General features: G+C 57.7%; 1 protein-coding gene across 2 annotated transcripts in view; it reads left to right on the forward strand.

Moving 5' to 3' along the window:
- The window catches only part of AMPD2 (adenosine monophosphate deaminase 2), a 38363-nt gene that overhangs the window by 4979 nt on the left and 13809 nt on the right, over positions 1 to 19575 (forward strand). The window contains exons 1-6 of one of the 2 annotated variants that reach the window (XM_074936461.1): positions 3764 to 3893; positions 9319 to 9449; positions 11419 to 11549; positions 12410 to 12478; positions 13745 to 13856; positions 19257 to 19443. In XM_074936461.1, the coding sequence (XP_074792562.1) occupies positions 9420 to 9449; positions 11419 to 11549; positions 12410 to 12478; positions 13745 to 13856; positions 19257 to 19443 (529 nt within the window). In that variant the 5' untranslated portion in view covers positions 3764 to 3893; positions 9319 to 9419. Of the gene's footprint in view, positions 1 to 3763; positions 3894 to 9318; positions 9450 to 11418; positions 11550 to 12409; positions 12479 to 13744; positions 13857 to 19256; positions 19444 to 19575 lie in introns of those variants that run through there. The other variant, XM_074936460.1, reaches the window with a different exon arrangement.

Below are 19575 nucleotides of genomic sequence, written 5' to 3' on the forward strand. Positions count from 1 at the left end.
TACTGAAAGGCCTGTGGTGAACTTGCTCTGGTACAATAAGCCTGTTGACTTGATTGGCCTATTGCTATGCTTCTGTGTTAGAGAGTTTTTCTCCCTGGCAGGAGGGCATGTTAGTAGCTACTTAGGCAGTGCAACCCCACAGTTAGTAACAAGGAACTGGAATCCAGGACTCCTGGCTCTGTCACTGGCTTGCGGTGTGACTGGGCGAGGCACTCATCTTTGCTTCAGTTTCTCCATGCGTTCAGTGACTTGCCTACCTCCCAGTGATGACATCATCGAGGAAGAAAACAATTGGAAAATGAAGAAAAAGAGTCTGTCTGCCAATGCTACTTGCAAGGCTGCCAAAGGGAGACAGAACGTTAAGACCCGGGGTCAGGTCCTGGTTTGTTTGTAAAGTGGGCAGTGAAAGTTTAATAATCACACTTGAGTTCCGCTTGCAGCCATTTACTTGGCCAGTGATTTTCCACTGACTCAAGGGCTGGAAAAGACCCCTCAGGCTTCCCTGCTCCAGGATAGTCTCCTATGTTGTTGCTAGCACAGTGTCAACTGTAGCATGGATAGGAGGCAGGAAAGGGACCATTCTGACTGTCTGCACAGCCCTCCCTGAGCTGGAGCACTGCAGAGCAGCATTTGAGGAACCTGACCTTGTGCAAGGGGCTGCAGCAGGAGGTTGCAGCCGGGTTGCATAACGGGGCTCCTTCCCCACGCTCTTTGCAGGGGTGGATTTGCGTGTGTGCTGCAAGCAGCTGCTCCTGAGCTGGGGACCCCTGCCAGCTGGGCCCGGAGGCCAGTGAAAGAATCTGCTGAGAGAGGAAGAGGGGAATAGCCCAGGGGGACTGGGTTGGGGAGGGAGAGTGGGCATCTCCCATTGGGGGAACCCTCCTGGAAAAGAGGGTTTGGAGGGTGCCCCAAGGTGACTCTCATAAGGAGACAGGCTTGGCTCAGGGACGCTAACAGGGGCGGAATGGGAGCAGAGTTTGAGCCTATATAGGCTGGAGTGAGAGGGAGGAGCTGGCGACTGAGGGCTCCAGGTGCAGCAGAGAGGCGTAGGATTTGTGGTGCGCCCCTTTGGTGGTGGTGCGCTGCGGCCCCATGGCTAGGCTCCAGGCAGGCTGCTTCTCAGCACCAGCCTGTTCCATCTCCGGGGACAGAAGCTGTTGTCATTAATCCCTGCGTGGAGATAAACCAGCCATCTGGGAGCGGAGCCGAGGCCGCAATTGCAGCGATGTGGTCCCAGCCAGGGCTCCAAACGCCGGCGCTGGGTCCGGAGGGCCTCAGGAGCTGGGAGCCCAACTGGAATCACTGGAAAGGGGCCCGATTGTCACAAAAGATGAACACCTGCAACTCAGGTGCTCACTTCCTGGAACACTTGGGCCCTTTATGGTATCCCCAGATGGACACCCCAAATGTATCAGGGGAGCTCTGTTAGCAGTGGCTGCCACCTGCTTCCAGCTACCAGGGTCCCCCCAGACCTGTGTTTGTTCTGTGAAGCCATGGCTGGAGCTGGGGCGTGGCTGCCAGGGTCCAGGGTGGGGAGGGGGAACTCCCGTCTGTGACTCATTGCTTGCACCCCAGTGCCGATGGCCAGACTTGCTTGCCAGGATGTGAGGCAATAATCTCACCTCACAGGTGCTGAGCCTGGGGCTGTCCCAGCTGGTGCTTCCTCAGGGCTGCCCATTCTCTCTGACATGTGTACCTCAGTTTCCCCATGTGTTCAGTGACTTGCCTACCTCCCAGTGAGGGCTGCAATGAATGAATGTTTATGAAGCCGTGTGAGAGCCTTGCAGTAGGTAAGAGAAGGGCAGTGTATTATTTTAATAGCATCTTTTTGCACAAAATGATGATGTCATTGCCAGGGGTGCTTGCTGCAGCCGCGCCTGATCGGCCCCCCAGGGGCTGTCCCCCGTGAGCCGTGCTCAGGTAGGAGGCAATGGGATGCTCTGTTGGGAAGCAGTGGCACCTGACGTCCCAGCTCTGGGTCCTCCTGACCTGAGGGCAGTATCTTGGCATGGCTGCCCCAGCTCCCTCACCACTGTTGCTGGCTGTTGCTCTCCCAGCCCTGGCTGCCTCCCCTCCCTCTGTCTTGTTAATAAGCAAGCAGCGGCATGCTTGAAGGACAAATCTAAAGGCAGGGCCTGAGGCCAAGTGCAGCCTGATCTAGGGTGTTCAGAGCCCACTTGGGGTGCAGAGAGCAAAGGATGAATCTGTCCTGATATTTCCTTACCCTAGATATTGGGTGGATCATCCGATCCCAGCCCAGCCACTTCTCACCAATCCCCTGCCCTCTGCTTGGGCCAAAAGATGCTAAATAAGAGCCAAATGCTGAGCACCTGAGACTCCCATCAGCTGAAGTCCAGGTGCTCAGCATCCCCTGCCCCCAGAGCTGAGCCTCCGTTCTTCCCTGGCTGTAGCAGGTGGGGGGTCCAGCCGGGTTTAGGAGCTGTTGCCAGGAGTAGGGAGCAGGCAGTGGTGGAGTGCTGTGTCATCGGGGCGCCCCGAGGCCTCCCTCTCGCCATCCGGAAGGGAAGATGCCGCCCTAGGCTGGAGTCCAGCCCAGCTGCTGGGGAGCAGGGAGCTGTGTAATAAAAGGCCTGTCGCTAGCTGCTCTGTAGCTCTGCATCTCGGGGACAGAGCGAAGTGCGGGCCGGGCACGTCCATTCCCTCCGCAGGGAGGGAGGCAGCAGCTGCTCCTAGGGCCGTGTGCGTTTCATTGGTAGGTGGCTGCAGCACCAAGAGCCCGCCCTGGTAGCCAGCCTCACCCAGCAGTGGCCCCCACCCCCTTCAGCTACTGGGCCTCAGCCCTACAGGGAGAGCGTTAAACCGGACAACCAGGGTGAGACTTAATCTCCTCTCCTAACGCTAGCCCTGCCCTTGGCTTGTCCACTGCCTCCCTCAGTAACTCCAAGCCCCCGGGGGCTAGGGGAGGCCAGTGAGGTCAGACTTTGCCTTGTTCTGACTTGGGAGGAAATGGTGAGAGCGGGGTCGGGGCTGGGAGCCAGGACTCCTGGGTTCTGTTCCCAGCTCTGGGCAGGTAGGAGGGTCTAATGGTCAGAGCAGGGAGGATGGGAGACAGGACTCCTGGGTTCGACCCCAGCCCAAGGAGGGAAGTGGAGTCTAGTGGTTAGAGTGGGGCGGGCTGGGAGCCAGGACTCCTGGGTTCTGTTCCCAGCTCTGGGAGAGGAGTGGGGTCTAGTGCATCAGAGCAAGGGGTGTGGGAGTCAGGACTCCTGGCTCTTTGCTCTGGCTACAGGATAGGGTTTGGGGGTCAGATCGTTCTGTGAGTTGCACGCCCACCACTGGCTGGCAAGTGAGCCTGCACTGGGTTGGCATGTTCTTGTGCCCCAGGCCCGGCCCGGCCCGGCCCTCCCGCCTGGGTAGCCTTGGCCAGCTGGGACACAGAGCCGCACAGGCTGAGCCAGATGCTCCAGCGCTGGGTGCTGCCAGGCTGGAGATGGATGGGCTGAGCTGGCGCTGCGGGCTCAGGGCAGCAACCTGGGCGCTGGCAGGAGGGCTCCTTGGGTGTCGATGCTGCCTCGTGGGTGAGCCAGGCCATGCGTGCTGGCTCTGTGCCCAGTTCACAACCCAGTGCTTCCGCCGCCTTGGGAGACAATGTCTCAGGGCTTTGTCTGCCTCTTGGACGGGGCTGAAATATTTCTGGTCTCCGCCCCCCGGCGCGTGGCTACGTTTGGTACAGCCCAAGCCGGCTTCAGAGCTGGAATCCTGTGGGATTGCAGCTGCACGGAGGAGGCTGTGAAACGCCGGCTGCAGCCGTGGCCGGAGCCGTGTCCAGCCCATCGCCCCTTGTCTGCGCAAGGCTCCCCCTGGGGCCCGCGCTTGCTGCAGCCGCGCCTGATTGGCCCCTCCGGGGGCTGTCCCCCATGAGCCGTGCTCAGGTAGGAGGCGATGGGATGCTCTGCTGGGAAGCAGTGGCTCAGAGAGGCCCTGATGTCGCAGCTCTGGATTGTGTCTGAGCAGAGGAGCCTGCAGGTTTTGGGGGGTACCAGGTGTGAGGAGGGATGGGAGATGAAGCCCTGCTGGGGCACTGTGCTGTGGATGCTGGGGAGGAAGCCCTTCTAGCAGAGCCAGCCATATAGGCAAAGGGGTGTGGGTGGGGGGCCGGGGTCTAGGAGTGGGGTATTTGCAGGGGCAGTAAGTCCCATGGGGGGGAGAGGCTCTGTTCAGTGTCATTGCATGGGTGGTACCAGGCTTCTTGAGCTGGACAATTATTTTTGGAGGGTGGTGGGGCAGCCCATCCTTCCCATGGGGGGGAGAGGCTCTGTTCAGTGTCATTGCATGGGTGGTACCAGGCTTCTTGAGCTGGACAATTATTTTTGGAGGGTGGTGGGGCAGCCCATCCTTCCCAAGGGGCGGGGGTCGAGCAGGCAACAGCCGACAGACCCAGCTGCATTGGCTGCTGGAAGCCAGGAGCTTCTTGCGTGGAGTAGGTCTGTGCTGAGGTGGCCTGTGCCCCGCAGCTGTGAGGGCTGAAGGACCATGGGGGTGCTCAGCAAAGGCAGCTTCTCTCGCCACCCCACCCCCCGCCAAGATGGAGGCTGGGAGAGGGGAGCGTGGGTGGGGAGATGCAGCTGCATAGGGCAGGACTGGGTGGGGGGAGCAGTGCAGGAGCATTCAGGTGTGTTTGGAGCGGTGGCGGGGGGCTAGGGGGGAAGGAGTTTGGGTTGCTGACACAGCTGAGGCTCTGCTGCAACACTGCAGGGCCTCCCAGGCGAGGCGGCTGCACTAGGATTTGGGATCCCCAAAGACTGATGGTGGAGATTTGAAGGAGTCCAGTGGATCTGGAGACCCTTGCCTGGAGGCTCTCTGAGCTGCAGCCCCTACCTGGCCCAGTGGCACACTCATTAGCTAACGACATGTTTGCTTTCGCTGGGCTTCCCAAGTGCGCGCTCGCAACCCAACGCAGGCACTGTCCACGTGCCATTGCCCTGGGGGGCAGAGCCAGGGGTTGCCAGGAGTCAGGAGAGCCTGGCCCTCGTTGGCTTGGATTAGCCAAGCCCTGTCCTTGGGGCTGGCCCCACTGTGGCTGCCCAGCACCAACTGGTTCACCGAATGAATTGATGGCGCGCGCTGTGCATGGAGACCATTAGGAGACACGTGAAGCCATTGACAGCTGGAAGAGGAGCTTTTCCTTTCAGCCAGTGCCAGGGTTGGCCATGGGGCCTGAAAGGAGAACTCCAGTGGGGTCCTTTGCAAACACCCCTCACCCACCCCGGCCAGCATTCAGCTAAAGCCCAGGGAGCACTCTGGGTTGGAGGTCTGATTTAACCCTTTCAGCAGCCCAAAAGGGGCATCTCCAGGGCCGCCCCATGCACAAATACACCCCCATTGAGCGATAATCTGGCTATGAAGCAGAGTCCAGACATAAAGGGGTTAATGGGTCTAAGGGCTCAGCCTTTTGGCATGAGAGAGCCTAGTTTCCCAATGAGCCCTGACTTATATCCAGAGCGGTGATCTCAGAAGCTGAGTAACTTCAAAGGGATTAAACTGATCCTCCTCTCGCCACCCAGACCTGCTAAATCAGTGCAGTGGTTTCAAAACCCACTGGATAGTTAAGAGGGGTAGGAAGTGTCCCTGGCTTAGGAGCGAGACACACTGAGCTGGTAGCCCAGGGGGATGCTGGCTACTGCATGCTAATAGCACCTTCTGTCCCCAAGGACCCCACAGCACTTGACATGAGGTATAAACAAGAATTGCCCCCCCCCATGCCGCTGCAATGCAGCCACCTGTTGGGTGGCTCAAAGCAGCCATTTCCGGTGCAGGGCAATGTCACAGCCGCTGAGGACAGGAAATGAAGAAGAGTTGAAACTGAGAAGGGGGGAAGGACAATGGAGCTCCAGGCAGCCAGGGTTTCAGCTTCATTTCTTATCTGAAAGATGTTGCCCTCGGGACACAGCACACACACCCCCCCCCCCAGGTGTGGATTCCTCTGTTTGCAGGGGGAGGGATAGCTCAGTGCTTTGAACATTGGCCTGCTAAACCCAGGGTTGTGAGTTCAATCCTTGGGGGGCCATTTAGGGATCTGGGGCAAAAATTGGGGATTGGTCCTGCTTTGAGCAGGGGGTTGGACTTGATGACCTCCTGAGGTCCCTTCCAACCCTGAGATTCTATGGTTCTATGACAGGGGCGGGGCGGGAATCTCTTCCCCGTGGCAGCATCTCTCCTTGCACCCTTCTGCATATTGTGCCACCTTTTTTTCTTAACTCCCTCCCATCCATCTTCTCTGTTTAGCAGTTAAACATCCTTTCAGCCGCTCCCCAGCAGCGCTGGAGATCAAATTAATCTGCGCCTCAGCAGCGAGTCGGAGTTTCCCCAGAGAGCTTGGAGGAGAAACCAACTTCTGTAGAATTTAAGCTTTTATTTATAGTGTGTGTATTATTTCTAGCTATGGAACGAACCCCCCTTGAGTGGAACGTGGATGCACGGACAGAGGCCGACAGCTCCAGCTTCTCTGCCCCTGCTCAGAACTTTGCCTACCAGCCACAGAGTGAAATTAACAAGATGTTGGTCAGTTCCATGGCTGCCCTTCAGAGTCCTATGCAGGGGGAGAATCGGGACCATTTTGTGCTGCTGTTTGGGGAAGCTCTGAGCAGAGGCAGGTACTAGAGTGGATCAGCTGAGGGCTGGGTAGGGTAGAACAGTAGCTGTCTCCCATCTCCCCTGCTCCCCCCACCTACACCTCACTGGCCACAGGGAGAATAGCAGAACTGCCTCAGCAATCAGTAGGGTCTCAGGGGAGGGTGGAAAAGAGGCCAGAGGCCTTCTCTCCCGGCCAGAGGCCAGGCTGTGTCTGCCCCTCTAGTGAGAGACTGGAAAGAAAGAGGAGGCTCCATGAGGGGAACCTGGGACAGCCTCTCTGGCAGGGCTCTGGCCAGTCTCAGGCGATGGGGTTCCCATTCCTTTCCTTGGGGAGACTGTGCTGTTTTCCTTACTCTGTTGTGTGATGGTCCTTCTGCCTTTTGCAGGTGGGCATGTGACTCCAAGTGGCAGAAGTGGCGTGAGGAAGCCAGCACCTGGCTGCTGCTGCACTAGCATTATCCCCTCCTTCTCCCTGTGCTGCACGGCGCCTTCATGTTCAAGGAACTTAGAGTTTGATCCATGAGATCAGCCCATTAGCCGAGGGAGCTCAGCATCCACTGCCTAGCAGCAGTGCACCTGGCTAATTAACACAGGGCGGTAGATTAGGTGTAGGGGGATGGGTGGGAAAACCTTCCTGTCTGGAACTGTTTATAGCTTTCCTCTGCACTGCCCTCTCTGCGTGTGGAGTGGGAGCTAGAGGTGGCTGCACTATCTCAGCCCAGGACACAGGGCGGTGACTCCTGTTCCCATGAAATCCCAAGGCCGGCGAGTTTTAGCCAGTTCACCCATTAAAACAGACCCTCAGGTTTCTCTGTGGTTTGGTGCCTGCTTTTCCCTGGTGTGGGAGCTGACTGCTGGGTTTATATTCATTCGGACAGGCTGAGACAGGAGAGAGTTCTCTCCCCGGGCCTGTCCTGGGTAGCAGAACAGAGACCAGGTTGTTCTTGTTGCACTGTCATTCTCTCCAGAGACCCTTGCAGTGAGCTCAGTGCTGGCTCAACAGCCCTGGAGCCTGAAGGTCCAAAACAGAAGCACAGGGCAAGCTTTGTCGTCCTCCACAACATCTAAACTGTGACCTGGTGGGTCACAGCTGTAGGGAAGAGAGGAGACTTCGCTCTCAGCGCGCTGCTCAGTTCCTGGCCTCTCTGGGAGATGTTAGATGATCTGGTGGGTTTGGCAGTGGTCTGGCACTAGGTCCTATTCCTGCCTCTGCCACGGAGTCCCTGTGTGACCTTGGGCCAGTCACCTCTCTGCTCGAGCCAGCGGTTTCCAAAGGGTCCATCCCTCACAGGAACTCAGGACACCGGGTGTCTGCTGGGCTCTGGAATCACTGGCCTGTACTGAGCACTGGAGAATGCAGCCTCTGCCTCGGGCTCACCATCTGTGAGACAGGAGCGACGCTGAACTAGCTCAAGGGGGCTGCGAGGTTAAATAGATGCTGGGATCCTGGTGCTGAGTGCTGTTGCGGCCTGTCAGTGACCGTTGTCAAGTGGGGGCTGGTTAGTGCTGGTTAATGTGCTGTGGGCATCTGTTCTCCCCAGGGGTTGGGCTAAGACCCACCACCCATTTCATGCTGGCCACTGACCCAGCCATTAGAAGGTAACATTGTCCCAGTCCTGCCAGGCTGGACTGGATTTGGAGCAGCAGCCCAGCAGCGAGAGCCTCCTTCTCCTATTACCCCTCTGCCTTAGGTTTTTATATAGCCTCTATGGTGGCTGAACTGCCAGTTCTCTGAACTATCCAGTGCCCTGGAGCCGTCCTGCAGTTTACTGCTGAGGGAAAGGAACAGCTTTAGGAAAAGCACCGGCTCCTCTGACAACGGGGCCGGGGACAGCATGTGCTGAGATATTTCTGGGTGCTTTGTTGCTCACTCACACACCTCGGCCTGGATGCTTGAGATGTCTGAATTGCTGCCTCATGCGGGAGGAATGAGGAATCAGGAATCAGGCCTCCTGGGTTCTCCTTTGCTGCCATGATCTGGAGCAAGTTACTCCGTGCCTCAGTTTCCCGAGCTGTAAAATGAGGATGACACTTCCCTCTCTCTCTTTCTCGCCCGCTGAGTGGCTGTGAAGTGCATTGAGGCCTGAAAAAGCTAAGGAAGTGAAGGGTAGTACCATTGTTATTGACCCCCCCATTGACCCAGATGCCTCCTCCCCTCCCCCATCCACCCCAGCAAAGAAACAAAACCAAACCGTGAAACAAAGAAATAAAATCCCATCCTTACCCCAGCCGAGCTGTTACCCCAAAATAGGGAGGCGTGCCAGAGACTCCATGGCATCTGCTAGGGGCTTTGCTGGTGCTGTTGATTTGATGTGGAAGGTGCCCGGATACCACAGTGATGGGTAGGGAAACCCTACTTTACACCGATAGATTGCAGTGACAGCAGGCAAAGGACCTAAGGGAGCCGGGCAGTGTTGCAGCACTGTCGTTTATCTATTATTACAGTAGTGCTTAGGAGCCGCGGCTGGGACCCCTCTGTGCCAGGCGCGTTACAGACACAGAGACCCTCCTCGCTGATCTGCACTGTGCTAACTCCGGGGCCGGTGCTTTTCCCCCCCATTGTTAAGTGTATTTTTCCTCCACCCCACCCCACCCTTTTATTTTATTTTTTTTTAACTCTGACCAAAGTCTGCCCCTTTGTGTGGCTGGCGTGTGCTGCTCGCTGGGCCGTGCAGCCCACACTCTCCCTTCCCTGGCTGACTGGTCTGAACTGTGTTTCCACAGAGATCCATGGTGGGCTGGGGCCTCGAGCGCTGCAGTCTGCCCACTCCCTGCCAGGGACTCTGCATTGCCTGAAGCACTTCCCTGTCGACCTGCGCACCTCCATGGATGGCAAGTACAAGGAAATCGCTGAGGTAGCTGTCTGTCCTTCCTGTTCCATCTCATGCAACCCCCCATCTATTTACCCATCCCATCCCATGCATCTCTCTCTCTCCCATCCCATGCACACTTATCCATTCATCTACCCTCTGTCACCCACCCCACCCCACCCCAGTCTCCAGGCCCAGCCATCCATTCTACCCTATTCTACAGGCCTATCTATCTATCCATCCCTATACACCTCCATCCATCATCTTTTTGTGTTCCTTCTCTTCCCTTCCATCCCACTGCCTCCCATTTGTAGTCCCCTTAAAGAAAAGCCAGGGAGGGCTCCCCAAATCAGTGGAATGAGCAGGAGCCCACTTTCCATCAGCCTCTGTCTCCCAGGGTCTCAGTGCATTGAGTTTGCCAGGGCTCAGCCTGATGGATCAGGTTTTCAGAAGTGTGGGTGACTCCTCAGCAGCCACGAGCTATTGGGACATTTCTGCCCATCTCCTGTCAGGACTGTTTGGTACGAGCCCCTCGGGCACGTCAGGGAGCCCTCTTGCCCCATGCTGGCTCGGCCAAAACAGTCGCCTTGACCCCAGTGGCTTCTGGGAAGCGGTGGCGAAGCATGGGACGGCGCTCCTCCCGAGTGGAGCCAGTGCAGGCAGACGTCAGCTGGCTGGTTAGAAGGAGAGTCGGACCTGGGGCTCTTTGGGGGATATTTGCAAACTGCGGGGCTGCTGGCCTCTGTGGCTGTTGCTGTGACTGAGGGGCTCTGGTGCTAGCGCCTGCAGGGAAGAGAGCAGTAAGGAAGCAGGGGAAGGCAGCAGCTCCGGCTCTGCGGGCTCCTGGCTGGCGAGCCTGAGGATTGCTCCAGCTTGGACGCTGCGCTGGTCTTTGATGAGTCCTCGGAGACCTTACGCGTCAACGGAAATGATCGGCCTTTGTGCCTGGGCTCAGGGAAGAGCGTCTCAAGCGCTCCAGCCAATATCTCCCCATCTCCTTTCTGGATGAGGCGCAGTATGTCTCGGGGAGCCCAGCACCTCCCCGCCCCAAAGCATTTCTGAGGCACCAGGGAAATCCCTGCAGAGCAGGCCCCACTCAGGCTGGAGCTGCTTTTCTCTCCGCTCAGGGCACCTCTCTCAGTGGGGAGAAGTGTCCCTAAGCGAGCACTCTCGTGGCATCCATCGCTGACCATGTTCCCTCGCACGGCCAGGTCCCGATGCTGGGCCGAGAATCTGCTGAGGCACGTCCATGGGGATCAGTAACACGCTGACCCCCGGGGGCAGATTTATCATCATCCAGTTGAGAGGGATCAATGATCCTGTCAGGAGCCTGGATCCTGAAGGCAACAGGGCTGGGCAGGCAGCACGTGGGGGAAGAGGAGGGGAATGCTGAGAGGCCCTGCCCCAGCCCTGTCCCCTCCGTATTGAGCCTCCCAGGCAAACCACACCGACTCCACTCTGCTTTGAACAAGCGTCCTGAGCAGGTTTAGTGCCAGCCTGTGACCCCCGCTGGATTGGCAGCCCTGGGCTCTGAAGGGGCAGCAGCAGTTGGTGGCTTCCTCTGTGCTTCCCCACTCCAGAGAGGCCACTTTTTGGGGTCGAGGGCCCTGCGTGGGCCATGCTACATGTGGCCCTTCCGCCAACAGATGGACATTCATTCACCGGTACCTGCACTGAGGCTACCAGTCAGTGCTGGCCTTCCCTGGCTTTGAGCTACTCTCCTGTGCCTGGTTCCCATTGCCCTGAGCCAGGCAGTCTCTGCTTGCTCATCTATTTCCTTTTCCACCCCTTTTGCGGACTCACCTCTCGCGCCTCGGGGCATGACTTCCCTGCTGCTGGGAAATCTGGTGTCCCCTGGGAAGCCTCCGGCAGCTTCCCTGCACCAGCTGAGGATGGGAGGAATTCGTCACACTGCTGCACGCCAGCGATCGGCCACGGTGCACCAGGCGGGGATGATTTGAAGGCTGCACTGGCAGCTCCCTTCATGGCTTGTCCTGTGCTGCTTTGCCCCCAGGAGCTGTTCTCCCGCTCGCTGGTGGAGAGCGACATGCGCAGCGCCCCCTACGAGTTCCCCGAGGACAGCCCCATTGAGCAGTTGGAGGAGAGGCGCCAGCGGCTGGAGCGGCAGATCAGCCAGGACGTGAAGTAAGGCGATTCCCCCTCTCTGTCCCCATCTCCCCACGTCTCTCTAGGTCCTGACCCCATTGGGCCCCGCTTGGGGCAGAGCAGAGGGAGTATCATAGAGTTAACGGGCTAACTGGCTCCACCAGGGAGCTGGGACTAGACAAGGTGGGAGGGTCCCTTCCAGGGCCAGCTCTGAGCTGTGCTGGTCAGAGGCCTGAGTAACTCACTGCACCCCAGCCAGGAGCACTCACACACGCCCAGGTCCCTCAGGATTGTTCTTAGACCCACCTGCTTGGTCTTCAGGCCAGGTCTGCTGCCATGGAGGCCAGCAGGGCAGCTGATAGGCAACCCAGGAGCAGGGTGAGCCTCTGGCTGGAGCGGGTGCTTGTGCAGGGCTGGCAGTGCCAGGCTGCCCTATCCTGCCTGGAGTTTGTGCAGCCGGAAGCATCCTGGGGTTCCTTGGGGGTCCCCGCTAGGGGATTAGCTGAACATGCTGCCCCCACCCCGTCCGTCAGGCAGAGCAGGCTCTGTCTCTCCCACCTTGCTCAGGCCTCAGGATTGCCAGCGCCCCAAAGAGCAGAGCTGGGTCGAGTTTGGGGGAGGAGGGGCTGGGCTCTAGGGTTGCTATGGATCTCCTGGGTCCCCCAGCCCTGGTCCTTCTCTGGTCCCCCAGGCACCCCGGGCTCTTTTGGGTCTCTTCACTCTGGGGTCCCCTTCCCCATCCCGGTGAGTTTCACTTGGTTGCGTCTGTGGTGCCTGGTGTTGGTTTCTGCATTAACACCCGTGTTTTCTTTCTTCCTCTCTCCTCCCTGTCTGTCTCTGTCCGTCCATCCGTCCGCCCCTGCCCCCTGGCTCTGCCTCTGCTTCCCGTTTGTCCTCAGACTAGAACCCGACATTTTACTCAGAGCCAAACAGGACTTCCTGAAAATTGACAGTGCTGCTGACTTACAGTGAGTGTCTGGCTTTCCCCCTCGGCCAGGGACTTGGGGTAAGCTGGGAGCGCCCTGGGGCTGCGGCTCCACCCAATCCCAGACCGGCCTGGGAGCAGCATCCTCTAGGGGACCCACGAGGATGGTGCGGGATATCACAAATGAGCTCTGGGCGCTCCGGTCCCTCCTGCAGTAACTGCTCAGCTGGTGCCAAAGAGGCCAACCTGGGGGCTTTCCTGCACCCCCTCCCATTCCTGAGTGATGGTGTGTACTGGGGGCTCTGCAGGTAGCTCGGCGTGGGTTGGGGAACGGAAGAGGAAGGGATGGGGCCATGCATATCCTTCTGGGGAGCTGCTAAGCAGGGCGCTCTCTCTAGGGTGGGGAAGAAGGGGCCCAGCTAGGGGAGAAGAGGTGTGAGCTGGCTTCCCCTTCTGGAGGAGAAGGGGGAAGGATGGGATGTCCCCTCTGGGCAGTGGCTAAGGAGGGCGCTTCCTCTAGGGTGGGGAAGGCAGGCAGACCTGGCATCCCTGTGATGGAAGCTTGTGATCCCATAGCTCTAGCAGCAGCCAGGCCCGCTGGTGCAGTGGGATGGGTTTTGCTCCTGTGCCCTTTGGGGAAGGTGCCCGCCTCGGGGAGGCCGGGCTGGAGAGCTGGTGCTGGCTAGATCGCTCGTCCCGCCGGGCACTCGCCCTCACTCTGAGCTCCCTTCCCACCTGCCTTTGCTTCCAGATGCTGCGGATGGGGCCAGTGCTGCCTCTTGTCTCTGTTGCGGTTTGTTTCTGTCCCCCTCGTTGCTCGTGTGTTCCTGGGCTGAGCTGCACGGGGCAAGGGGCTCAGTCCAGAACCAGGTTCCCAGGAACCCAACCTCCAGCAGCCAAGCTGAGTCCCGATGCCCGGTGAATGGGACCCTCTTGAGTGCCATCTTCGCTACAGGCTGCTGCCCGGGAGATGGCACCCATCTGGGGATTGGCTTCTCTCTTCAGCTGAGTGCCACCCCCTGGTGCACAGAGTGGCTGAGCTGTGAATCGGGTTACTGGGTAACAGTGGTCGCACCTTTGCTGCTGTGTGGCTGCTGAGATCCCAGGGGAGCTCCCCCTGCCCTGCGCTCACCCGCAGCTGTCCCCACGCGGTGGGGGCCGAGTCCATGTTGCACATCCCCATGTGCCGTGTGTCTGTCTCTGGATAGCTCCACGGGCCTGTGTGGAAGTGATGGGGAGCAGGGGCGTGGCCAGGGCCAGACACCCGCCGTTGCCCCCTGACCCATCTTTTCCCCCCTCCCTCCCCCAGGCTGTACAAGGAGCAGAACGAGGACCTGGTGGATCATCTCCCCAAGGAGCGGGATGTGCTGCTGGAGCGGGAGTTCCAGAGGGTCACCATCTCCGGGGAAGAGACGTGTGGGGTGAGTTTGCCTGGCACAAGGGGCTGCCTGGGGGGAGTGGGAACTAAGGGTTACTTGGGTTACCCTTCCTCTCTCTCAAAGACCCCAGGAGCCAGCCACTCCCCTCTGACTTGGGGCTGGATCAGAGCCAGTGCCCCCTAGAGGGGAAAGGCTCCTTGTCACAGGCATTGGCTGGCTAATGGGACTTGGGGTGGGATTGGAACTGGCACCCCCTGTGTTGCATTCTCTGGTCTCCCTGAGCCCGCCAGTCCCTCTCCCCTCTCTGAGGTATATCTGTGCTGCAGGCAAAGGTCTGACCACACCTGTGATCTAGCGTGGGTAACAATAACAGTGAAGATCCGAAAACACAGACCCTGACACGGGCCAGCAACCCAAATACATCCCCCGAGTCTCTGGTGGGCTTGTAGGGGTGGCTAGCCCACACCACCATGTCCTCGCTGCGCTGTTTGCTCTAATCCAGCTGGCGCAGGCCATGCTGGTATGCCAGCCCATGCCACAGTGACACCTTCACCTTCATGTTACCGGGCACCTCGCTGCACCTGGTCTCGAGGACTGGGCCACAGCATCTGTCCCCAAATCCCCTCGTCTTTGGTGACGGGCAGCACATCTGCCCCTGAGTACCCGAGCCAGGGGCTGGCCTTCCCCTCTCCAGAACCATCAGAATCCAGTGAGATCTTCGTGGGATCCCCTTGAACCCCATTCAGGGTCACCAATCCCCAGCTGGAGTCAATTGGCACAGTCCCATTGGAATCCACAGAGTGATGCTAGTTTACATCAGTTGAGGATGTGGCCCATTCTTCTCTCTCCCTGTCTCACTGGATCAAGGTGACATCTAAAAGTAGTTCCCAGCACAGTTCTCCTTGCTGAAATAGCAATGGGGACTCATCGGCCGAGCGTCTTCTCTTCCGCAGCATATCGCTGTGCAGCAGTGTGATTTGGCTAAGGAGTTCTGACCTGTACGGTGCCAGCTGCTTTCGTCTCATGGCTGGGAGAATCCATTGCTCCTTTATTAGCCCGTTAGTATTGCGGAAAGGGACCTGGCCCCCACTGTAATGGCTTTTACCAAACCTGCTCTAGATTGGATGTGTTCCTGTATTTAAAAGGTCGGGGGTTATTTGTGCAGGCAGGACAGAGAACCTGCCTACGACCCCTGAGGATCCGAGAGCAAACCTGACTGATCTAGGGAAGGAAATGCAAAGAGAAATCTGATAGCAAATGTAAGTAAGCAGGTGACGCTTGAATCCTCTATAAAGTATTGTTAGGAGCAAGAGGAAGTTTTAAAATACAAGGGGCCAGCTTCTCCGCTGGCGGAAATTGGTGTTGCTCCACTGACTGACCACCAGCTCAGGATCTGGCCCATGATTTCCATCTGGACAATGTCTCTAGAAACCCAGCCCACTGTGAGCCTCTTCTAACACCCACTGGAGTCAGGAGGGTCCCAGATCTGCAGAGGCATTTAGGTAACTCCCCAGTGGGAATCAGATGCCTAAATATCTTTGAGGATCTGGACCCGGGAGCCTTTAATTTCCATGAGTTTTGGATTCGATCCTGTGCGTGTGCATGCACATGCATGTGTGCACACTAGTAATTCCGCTCCCGTGGTGCGAGCAGTGATGGGAACTCCCGTGTCATCAGGAGCTCACTGGGCCGTGCAGCCCTGTCGTCTTAGGGTGTGTTTACATGGCAAGCAGCAGCCCATGCCAGCCAGTCAGAGCCCTGGTTCGCAGAGTTCGCTGGGCCCACGCTATGGCCCTAAAGCAGCTGTTTAGAGATTTGGGCTCTGAAGCCTAGGGAGTGGGGTGGGTTTCAGAGCCTGAGTGCCAGCCTGAATGTCTACACAGGTTTCAGAGTAACAGCCGGGTTAGTCTGTATTCGTAAAAAGAAAAAAGAAAAGGAGTACTTGTGGCACCTTAGAGACTAACCAGTTTATTTGAGCATGAGCTTTCGTGAGCTACAGCTCACTTCATCGGATGCATAGCATATCGTGGAAACTGCAGAAGACATTATATACACACAGAGACCATGAAACAAAACTTCCTCCCACCCTACTGTCCTGCTCGTAACAGCTTATCTAAAGTGATCATCAAGTAGGGCCATTTCCAGCACAAATCCAGGTTTTCTCACCCTTCCCCCCCCGCCCCCACATACACACATACAAACTCACTCTCCTGCTGGTAATAGCCCATCCCTCTTTGAAACCTCTCTTTATAATGCGCATGATAATCAAGGTGGGTCATTTCCAGCACTAATCCAGGTTTTCTCACCCACCCCCCACACACACCCCCCTCCAAAAACCACACACACAAACTCACTCTCCTGCTGGCAATAGCTCATCTTACAATGTGCACAGCAATAATCCAAGTTTAACCAGAACGTCTTGGGGGGGGTTTGTAGGAAAAAAAACAAGGGGAGATAGGCTACCTTGCATAATGACTTAGCCACTCCCAGTCTCTATTCAAGCCCAAATTAATAGTATCCAATTTGCAAATGAATTCCAATTCAGCAGTTTCTCGCTGGAGTCTGGATTTGAAGTTTTTTTGCTTTAAGATAGCGACCCTCATGTCTGTGATTGCGTGACCAGAGAGATTGAAGTGTTCTCCGACTGGTTTATGAATGTTATAATTCTTAACATCTGATTTGTGTCCATTTATTCTTTTACGTAGAGACTGTCCAGTTTGTTAGTTTTAGCACTGTAGCTTGAGCCCCGTGGACCAGAGCCTGTAAGCCTGAGCTCGGAGACTCGGTGCTTACTGTGTAGATGGACCCTAAGAGACTTTGCAGTGGTACACTCCAGGAAGTGAAACGGCTAGTGGGCCTATTGCCTTGGCCTTTCTCTAGCCCTTTTTCCTCTCCTCCCCTGCGAGGCTAAACGTACCGATGCTGGTAAAGCACGTTATGATGCATGGGTAGAAAAGAGCAATGTACTATGATTTGTCCAGCCAGTTCAATCCCTCCACTACTCAGCGTCCTCCAGCTCTGCATGGTTCCTGTTTCTCTTCCTCTAATTCCTTATCTCCCATCACCTTTGGCTTGTTGGCTGTGGGCTTGATCTGCCTCTGAACGTGCCAGGCAGAAAACGTGGTCAGAGAGCTGAAAAGGACAGCAGATAGGAAGTTAGAGCATCCGGGGAGAGTCTGCAAAGCCCCAGGGGACAGCACATCTCCTAGCACATCTATAACATATACAGCCTCTGCGTGGGAGATCGCCCGGCGCCCGGCAGCGTGTCTGTAACGTGTACGCTCTCTGCGTGGGCGATCGCCCGGCAGCGTGGCTGTAACGTGTACGCTCTCTGCGTGGGCGATCGCCCGGCAGCTTGGCTGTAACGTGTACGCTCTCTGCGTGGGCGATCGCCCGGCAGCGTGGCTGTAACGTGTACGCTCTCTGCGTGGGCGATCGCCCGGCAGCGTGGCTGTAACGTGTACGCTCTCTGCGTGGGCGATCGCCCAGCGCCCGGCAGCGTGGCTGTAACGTGTATGCTCTCTGCGTGGGCGATCGCCCGGCAGCGTGTCTGTAACGTGTACGCTCTCTGCGTGGGAGCTCGCCCGGCAGCCTGTCTGTAACGTGTACGCTCTCTGCGTGGGCGATCGCCCGGCAGCGTGTCTGTAACGTGTACGCTCTCTGCATGGGAGATCGCCCGGCAGCGTGTCTGTAACGTGTACGCTCTCTGCATGGGCGATCGCCCGGCAGCGTGTCTGTAACGTGTACGCTCTCTGCATGGGCGATCGCCCGGCAGCGTGTCTGTAACGTGTACGCACTCTGCGTGGGCGATCGCCCGGCGCCCGGCAGCGTGTCTGTAACGTGTACGCTCTCTGCGTGGGCGATCGCCCGGCAGCGTGTCTGTAACGTGTACGCTCTCTGCGTGGGCGATCGCCCGGCGCCCGGCAGCGTGTCTGTAACGTGTACGCTCTCTGCGTGGGCGATCGCCCGGCAGCGTGTCTGTAACGTGTACGCTCTCTGCGTGGGCGATCGCCCGGCGCCCGGCAGCGTGTCTGTAACGTGTACGCTCTCTGCGTGGGCGATCGCCCGGCGCCCGGCAGCGTGTCTGTAACGTGTACGCTCTCTGCGTGGGCGATCGCCCGGCAGCGTGGCTGTAACGTGTACGCTCTCTGCGTGGGAGATCGCCCGGCAGCGTGGCTGTAACGTGTACGCTCTCTGCGTGGGCGATCGCCCGGCGCCCGGCAGCGTGTCTGTAACGTGTACGCTCTCTGCGTGGGCGATCACTCACTTGCACACGCATCCACGATGGGGACGTTAAACTGCCAAGGCAGCGTCGCCGTTGCAGCCTCAGCCACGTGCCTTCTGCTCATTCACAAGATTCCTGGTGCTCGTCCAGATGGTCCTCAGCCATCGATAGATGCGGTGGCAGCGTTTCCCTTTGCGTGGGTGTGTTACACGCTCGAGAGGATGTGGCTGTACACAGATCCTCACGTGCAGCAGAGACGGAGTGGGCGTGTGTGCCCAGGAGGCTGCACTGACACGAGGAGTAGAGAAGCATCTTGGGGGAGGGGAGGAGAGCCCCCCCGCATGTGTCTCTCCCACTTGCTGCTGGCCTAGAGCTGGGACGGATGTCACTTGGGCCAAGCAGGCTTTGGTCTTATGCCTCCAGCAGGCTTCCCTGCTACAGGAGAGGGGTAGATGGTGATTGGAGCTGGGATGTGGGGATGCACCCTCTCTTCTCTCTGTCCCTAAATCTCCCCTCTGGGAGATCCTTAGCCCCCTCCCCTCTCCTTGGCTGAGGCCCGTAGCAGAGAGTTCATCTTCAGGCCACAGGCCCCTGTACATCCTCCCAGACTGGCTCAGCACCAGCATCCAAGGAAGGGACCCAGGCAGGGCGAGGCACCGTATCCCAGCACAGCTCCTGCAATAGGGAGGGTGATGGCTTCTATCTAGGGTGGCCGAGGAAAACCCTAAGATAGGAAATGAAGAGGTGACCAGCTGGGTCTGGTAGCTCTTCAGTCCTTGACAAGGACGTTTGTGTGGGGGGGGGGGGGGGTGAGAGAGAGATCAGTGAAATTAAAAGGTAACATTTAAAAAGGATGAAACTCTTACTAAGTTAAAACTATTATTATTTTAAATCCACCGTGTATTGTTATCCTGCGGAACTTACTGCTGCAGGATATTACTGAAGAAAACCTGCTTCCAGATCCCAAACCTGCTGATCATTTTTTAACCCTTTACATGTGAGCAAGATTTTCCCTCCTCTCCATGGGGAAAACCCAGGCCCTATTCTAACCCCTTAAAGCACTGGCATTTACATCTTCCAGCATGCCCCATAGGATGGATCCTCCCAGACCTCAGTGTGGGGAATGGAGCATGTTCATCCATGGAAACCTGCCCAGGTTGGTTCCAAGCCGTGGGCCTGACCCTGGTTAGAGCCCGTGTCTCCTGTTCGCCCTCCAGGTGCCCTTCACAGACCTGCTGGATGCAGCCAAGAGCGTGGTGAAGGCACTGTTCATCCGGGAGAAGTACATGGGGCTCTCCCTGCAGAGCTTCTGCAAGACCACCGCCCGCTTCCTGGAGGAGCTCTCTGGGAAACCACTGGAGACCCGGGTCTATGAGGAGATCCCGGAGACCCCCGTGGCTGCAGGTGAGACCAGGGCTGCGGGGGGCAGGGGAGCAACGAGCGGTGGGGTAAACCCTGAGGTGCCCCAGGGTGGGAGTGTGATGGATGGCTGGGAGAGGGTGGGCTGCAGAATGGACTCCTGGGGGGATGGGGGGG

Source organism: Natator depressus, chromosome 21 (assembly GCF_965152275.1).
Source record: "Natator depressus isolate rNatDep1 chromosome 21, rNatDep2.hap1, whole genome shotgun sequence".
NCBI lineage: Eukaryota > Metazoa > Chordata > Testudines > Cheloniidae > Natator > Natator depressus.